Source organism: Mesocricetus auratus, unplaced genomic scaffold (assembly GCF_017639785.1).
Source record: "Mesocricetus auratus isolate SY011 unplaced genomic scaffold, BCM_Maur_2.0 Super-Scaffold_100004, whole genome shotgun sequence".
In the NCBI taxonomy this organism is placed as follows: Eukaryota; Metazoa; Chordata; class Mammalia; order Rodentia; family Cricetidae; genus Mesocricetus; species Mesocricetus auratus.
The window spans coordinates 14,740,810-14,747,700 of NW_024429189.1; the positions used below are offsets into that span (position 1 = coordinate 14,740,810).

The 6,891-nt window shown below is 38.7% G+C and overlaps 1 protein-coding gene across 3 annotated transcripts in view; it reads right to left on the reverse strand.

Moving 5' to 3' along the window:
* Zeb2 (zinc finger E-box binding homeobox 2) overlaps positions 1-6,891 on the reverse strand; it is a 126,614-nt gene that overhangs the window by 28,444 nt on the left and 91,279 nt on the right. For 2 of the 3 annotated variants that reach the window (XM_005068947.4, XM_021226544.2), the window contains exon 3: positions 6,686-6,757. In XM_005068947.4, the coding sequence (XP_005069004.1) occupies positions 6,686-6,757 (72 nt within the window). The remainder of the gene's footprint in view (positions 1-6,685; positions 6,758-6,891) is intronic. The other variant, XM_040745310.1, reaches the window with a different exon arrangement.

Genomic DNA, 6,891 nt, shown 5'->3' on the forward strand with positions numbered 1-6,891 from the left:
CGGTTCATTTTACTTTCCTATTTCATATACTACTTGTTTTCTCCCTCACACTTAATGACATCCTCCTACATGTGTTCCACTTCTTCAGATTAAATGAAACTGTGTCAGCCCACAGTCATATCCCATCCCTCATAGGCTTTTCCTGCAGAGCCCCTCTTGCTTGTGTCTGTCTTGACACAGAGAAAGAGGCTAGGTTAAACCTCTTCCTAGTTCTCTCTGCCGATCCAAGCCACAGTTCCCTGTTTTCCTAGCTCATTCATCATTAATTTGTTCCCTAACTCAGGAAATGACCTGCTCATTAGCTACCAGCACTATGCAAAGCACTATGCATGTTGAGGGGAATATGGAGAAAAACAAACTTACTATCTACCTGCAGAATCTCCACTCTGTAAAGTTTTTGAACAATTTTGGTACTTTGTTTAAGGCAGAGTCTTGAACTCCTTATGTAGCACAGGCTGGCCTTAGACTCATGATGCCTTTGCCTCCAAAATGCTAGAATTAGAGGTGTGCTCTGCCATGCCTGGCTGTAACTATACCATTCTTTCTCTAAGTTAAAATTATCTTTATATGTGTCAGGTTTTATGTCACTGTCTAATTAGTTCAAGTAAAATGGAATATGTCCTGTGATTACATTTCCTTCACTCTGTCATCTGTTTAAAGGTAGTTCTGCCGGGTGTGGTGGTGCTCACTTTTAATACCAGCACTTGGGAGGCATAGGCAGATACAACTCTGAGAGTTCAACACCAGTTTGTTATACATAGTGAGTTCCAGGACAGCTAGAGCTACTTAGTGAGACCCTGTCTCAAACAAACAAAAACACAAACAAACCAAAAGATAGTAGTCCAGGAAAATTGTACTTTTTCCTTCTAGTCTAACACTATGGGAGGTTAGTCTTGGTACTTCACAAAGCTCAAAGACAGTTCATTCAATCTCTCAGAATCAGGAACATGTGCACACTATTCCCCCCTTTCCTCCTCATCATCAGTCAGGTCATCAACCCCATATCTGACAGAGGGCTCATACCCAAAATACATAAAGAACTCAAGAAACGAGACATCAACAAACCAAATAATCCAACTTAAAAATGGGATACAGGTGTAAACAGAGAATTCTCAATAGAAGAATCTCAAACGGCTGAGAAACACTTAAATGTCCAGCATCCTTGACCATCAGGGAAATGCAAATCAAAACTACTTTGAGATTCCATCTTACACCTGTCAGAATAGCTAAGATAAAAACACATCTGCAACTTATTCTGGAGAGGATGTGGATCAAGAAAAACATTTCTTCATTGCTGGTGGGAGTGAAAACTTGTATAGCCACTTTGGAAATCAATATAGTGGTTTCTCAGAAAATTGGGAATTGATCTACCTCATGACCCAGCTATTCCATTCCTGGGCATATACCCAAAGGACACTGCATTCTATTACAAGGACAGTTCTTCAACTATGTTCATAGCAGCTTTGTAAATAGTAGCCAGAAACTGAAAACAGCCTGGATGTCCCTCAACCAAAGAATGGATAAAGAAAATGTGGTAGTTTACACAATGGAGTATTACTCAGCTATGATGATGATGATGGTGATGATGACTTTTTTTCACCATTGCCCTATAAAATTTTCTGTTCCTTAAGGACACAAATTAAATATCTTCCTTCTTTAAAGCTTATCTCCCCTCAAGTCTCAGTTTGGATTCTGCTTCAGATGAGTAACAAGCAAAAAAGAATGTTTGTTAATGGTTATTCAGGAAGGGAAAAAATGAATCCTGATGATAGTCAGTTATGAAAAAACAGTTGACAGCTTTGCCATCATTATATATGAGTGCCATTATACCTTCCTCTCCTATGATTAATTAGAGGTGCTAGTGAAAGACGAAATCAGGTAGGAGACTCATTGGAAAGATGCCGGTAGTTATTGACAACCTCCCCAACTTTCTCTCATACTTGGACTTCAAATGCTACAGCAAAATAATGGAAGGAGTTGTGAGACTTTCAGAGTCTTCCAGGATGTCAAAAGCTTTCAGGATTGTTTGGTCAGTGGCTGGGGAGATGGCTCAGTAGGTAAAGTGCCTATTGTGTAAGCAGAAGGGCCTGGGTTTGACCTCCAGGACCCATTAAAATGCCAGTTATGGTCAGGCCTAGTGGCACACACGTTTGATTGCAAGCACTGGTGAGTCTGAGACAAGTCGATCTCTATGGGTTGAAGGTCATCGTGGTCTACAGAGTAAGCTGCAGGTCAGCCAAGTCTACATAGCAAGATCCTGTTGTGACCCCTGTATCTAGCCAAATGTTGAGTATGATAGAATACACTTGTAATTACAGTTTGGAAGACGTGGAGAGAGGTGGATTGCTGGAACCTGATGACCAGCCAGCTAAGTCTAGCCTAATCAGTAGTTCCAGGCCAAGTGAGAGACTGTCTCATAAAAAAATAAAAAGCGGACAGTTCTTGAGGAACAACATGCAAGGTTGACCTGACCTGTGGCATCCCTATTCATACACACACATACACACACACACACACACACACATACACACACACACACACACACACACACACACACGAGGGGGGATAGAGGAGATTGATGGATCCGTCATTTGTTAAGTATGTGGGAGAACTGATGGAGATGGCTTAGTGTTTCGGATTTCCAGCAAAAAGTCAGGCGTGGCAACATGCACTTCCAGCCCCAGTGCTAAAGGCATACCAGTGGAGAGCCGCAGATACCTGAAGCCCACTGTCCATATTAATGAGGTTCAGGTTCAGTGAGAGACATTGTCCAGAAATTAAGGTGGAGACCAATCCCACCAATATGGATCTTTGTCTGAATATGAAGATGAACACATGTGTGCTCCCACTACTGAGTACATGCACCCACTAATGAGTGCATGCACCCACTAATGAGTACATGCATATCACACACACAATTTTAAATAATGTATTTTTGTTTTCTAAGAAGTTAATGAGGAGCCAATGTAAGAGGAAATATTCTCATTTCATTTTTTCTTTTTTTCTTTCTTTTTTCTTCTTTGGTTTTTCAAGACAGGGTTTCTCTGCATAGCCTTAGTTCTCCTAGAACTCACTCTGTAGACCAGGAGTTCAGGAGAGAAAAAGGAGATGGTATGCTAAGGAGAAATTTCAAGGGCTGGGAATGTATTCCAGTTGGTAGAGTGTTTGCCTAGCATGCATGGTGCTCAGAGTTCAACCCCCAGAATGACATAAAAGAAGGGGCAGGTCACCCCCACACTTGGGTAGTACAGTCAGGAGGATTAGACACCCTAACTCCAAAAGAAAAAGAAAGGAAGGGAAAGAGAGAGAGAGAGAGACAGACAGACAAATAGACACAGAGAGAGAGAGAACCCAACAGAAAAGATACATCATCTCAATTTCATTTCAATTAATACTCAAAAAATATTCCAGTTTTAAAATGTACTAAACTTATGTCTGGAAAGAAAAAAATTATTTATTCTCTGAGAGGACCAAGTCATAAACGGAGAAGTGCCAGTAAATTTCTAATCACCAAGTCCCATGTGCTGGCTCAGAATTTCAGTTATTTGAAGCTTTCAGTTGAGTTGACCATTTTCACCTTTATAAAACCTTTCTTTGCTTCAGGATTTTTTTTTCCTCTTTCCCTGTAATCTCTTGTCTTCCAGTGAATTTTATTTTTCTTTGCACCTGCCAAGAGGCCCATTCTTAATGCTCTACTTCCTTCAATAGATATGCTCTTCATTGTAAATCTCGCAGTTCTATCATATTTAATACTATCCGACTATATTTGCATGACTCTCATGTCTCCTCCAGCCCTTGAACTTCAGTTAAAAATGAGAAGAAACACTCTCCACTCTCCCTTACTCCCCAACACCATATACACTTACACACATGTACAACTTTTATATGAAAATATTATCTGAAGACTGACTCATCTCAAAGATGAATAGACCTGTAGATCCAGAAGTAGCAAGTATCACTATGCTCCTGGGGCTACTTCACCTGTGCCATTCAGTTATTAAAGGGTCTTGTTGAAAATTTCCCCACTTCACCTATGATAAATCTCTTTCTTCTTTCTCCCTTTCTTCCTTCCTTCCTTCCGTCCGTCTGTCCTTCCTTCCCTCCTTCCTTCCTTCTTTATTTTTTTGTTTTAAAAGCACTTATGACCACATAACAATGGTTTATAGGGTTCTAGAATCTGAGTTCCCCAGAGACATCATGGCAGTAGAAAATAACCAAACTTATTTCTTCTGATGCTTTCTTTACATTCTCTAATATATTGTATTCTGATACTGCCCTCAACTTACATATCCAACTTTATTTCCCATAACTTTACTTTAATTCATCCAAGTCTTTTACCCCACTCTCCTCTGACTATATACTATTTTTCCCCTATTCTACGTCTTCATTACCTGTGCCTTCCTGACTACTGAAAACGTACTTCATTTAAATTCAACTTCCTTCATAAAACCTATACAAATTCCCACTTTACAGGATCTCTTCTGTTTCTGTAACTCAAATAATTATGACTCTTACCATTTGTTGCACATATTTTCACTTACTGTGCATTATTTTTTTCATGTGAATTAGGCTTATCTCCCAAATTAAATAATAACCATGGCTCAGTCTTCCTGGCCCATCTTCTCCCACACATGCACACAACAGGGACTATATTGAAAACACTCAATGAACATGTATTGATTGGTTTATTGACTGAATACATACAAAGCCTAAGGAACAGTGAGAATTAGGAGAAAAGGGATCTTAAAGTCTGTTGAAAGGATGTTCAAGATTGATTTGTAAACCTCCTGGATTGGAACAATTTTTGTTAACCTCACTTTGGAGTCAGGTATTTACAACGCCATTAAATTGTTACCTTGTTTTACTTTCAGTGCTCACAAAGGAAATGAAATCAGCTTTTATTAATGCTGGAAGCTGACTCTTAACATTTAAAGGAAACAAGCCATTTTGGAACTTACAAACTGAGACTTTTTTTTTTGGAGAGTCCTTAATTCATGGTATATTACTATTATATTTTATATGAAATAATTGTTTTCTTTTTTTTTTTTTACGAGACAGGGTTTCTCTGTATTGTTTTGGAGGCTGTCGGTCCAGCCTGGCCTCGAACTCACAGAGATCCGCCTGCCTCTGCCTCCTGAGTGCTGGGATTAAAGGTGTGCGCCACCACCGCCCGGCCAAAATATTTGGTTTTGTTTCTATTTTTATAAGGTATCAGTATTCCAGCAACATATAATGTTAAAACTAGAAGAATTCTGAGCAATCAACTAATTCAACATATGCACTTTACAGATATGGAAACTGAGTTCCAAAGAGAATAATTGATTTTCCCAAGGTCATAATCTAGTTATTGCCAAAACTGCATCTAGAAATTAGAGCTATCAGTGCACAATGCTATGGTTTTCTTAGGACCATGTGACTGTACACTTTCAGTTTTGCACTCAATTTGACATTATTCAAATCAGTAAAAACAAGTTTCTCAGATTCGTTTCTTTTACTTTGCACCCAAAATAGTTAGTTGGTGCCTCTTAAGTCATTAGTAAGAGTGTGTACAGACAGCATGACAAAACATTATGATGTGTATCAAGATAAGGGAAATGTACATATCCTATTAATTATTTACACTTCCTTTTTGTTTGTTTGTTTTGGTTTGTTTGTTATTTGAGACAGAGTTTCTCTATGTGACAGCCCTGGCTGTCCTTGAACTCTGTAGACCTGGCTGGCCTATGGAGCTCAAAGAGATCCACCTGCCTCTGCCTCCTCAGTGCTGGGATTAAAGATGCGTACCACAACTGCCCGGCAATTATTTACAATTCTGAAGCCACATAAAACTGTACTTTTTTATTGCAAAGTTGAAGGAAAGTAGTTGTTTTGTTTTAGGACATGACTTTGTACTGGGACTGTGCTAATATTTGTAATGGTGGTGTGGAAGACTGTTTGAAACATGAATATAGTATCAAACAGAAAGAGACATACACATAGTGAATCTGTGTCACTTCGTGCTGTGGGAAGAAGAGATGTTGTTCAGTGTTTGGGGGAGAACATGGCTTGTCACAGTGCCCTTAACCTCCCTTTGCCCACAGGAGCAGAGCCAAATAAAACACCATTTACTACCTTCTACGGTTTATTCATTAGTTCTTTTAAAAAGAAGGGAAATTGTCTGCTCTTGTTTAAAAGTCTGTCTGAGAAATATTGTTTGGTACCTCTAGCAGATGTAGAGACTTAGAAGTGAAGAGAGAATTTGAGAGAAATTAAATTATTAACTTTTATAAGAATGTTCGTGGAAATTTGGCTTTTGGAAACACTGTACTCTATAGTACATCATCTCATTTGCATTTTCAATGACAGATACCAAGTGATAGCTAATACAATCATATTGTATTATAATTTAAAATGACTTTTAAAGCAAATATTACAACTGGAAATTCGTACAACTCATGCTGTGAGAGGATCCATTCATACAATTCAATATTTCCAAGCTTTAGAGGCAAATTAGGGTGTAAGAATGGAGGACAAATTTGCTCAGTAAAGCAAAAGATGTGGTAAATTCAAATTTCAAACAAAACCAGATCTGTGAAGTCTAACTTCTTGTTATCCATGAAGGCACAAATGATGGGTCGATGTTTTATCAGATTCATGAAACTATGACACAGAACAAACACGATGCTGCTATGTAAATGTCACTTACCTGTACCATTGTTAATTGTGGTCTGGATCGTGGCTTCTGGCCCCATAACATCATAATCATCCTTCATTTCTTCTGTGGGGGAAAATTATCCTTAGTATTTGGAAATTATAGAAAGACTTACTACACTAAGCATGCCAAACATAGGAACAAGGAGAGGTCTTTGAAGGAAAACAGAAAAGGCCTGTTGTAGACCTCTAAACAATAGC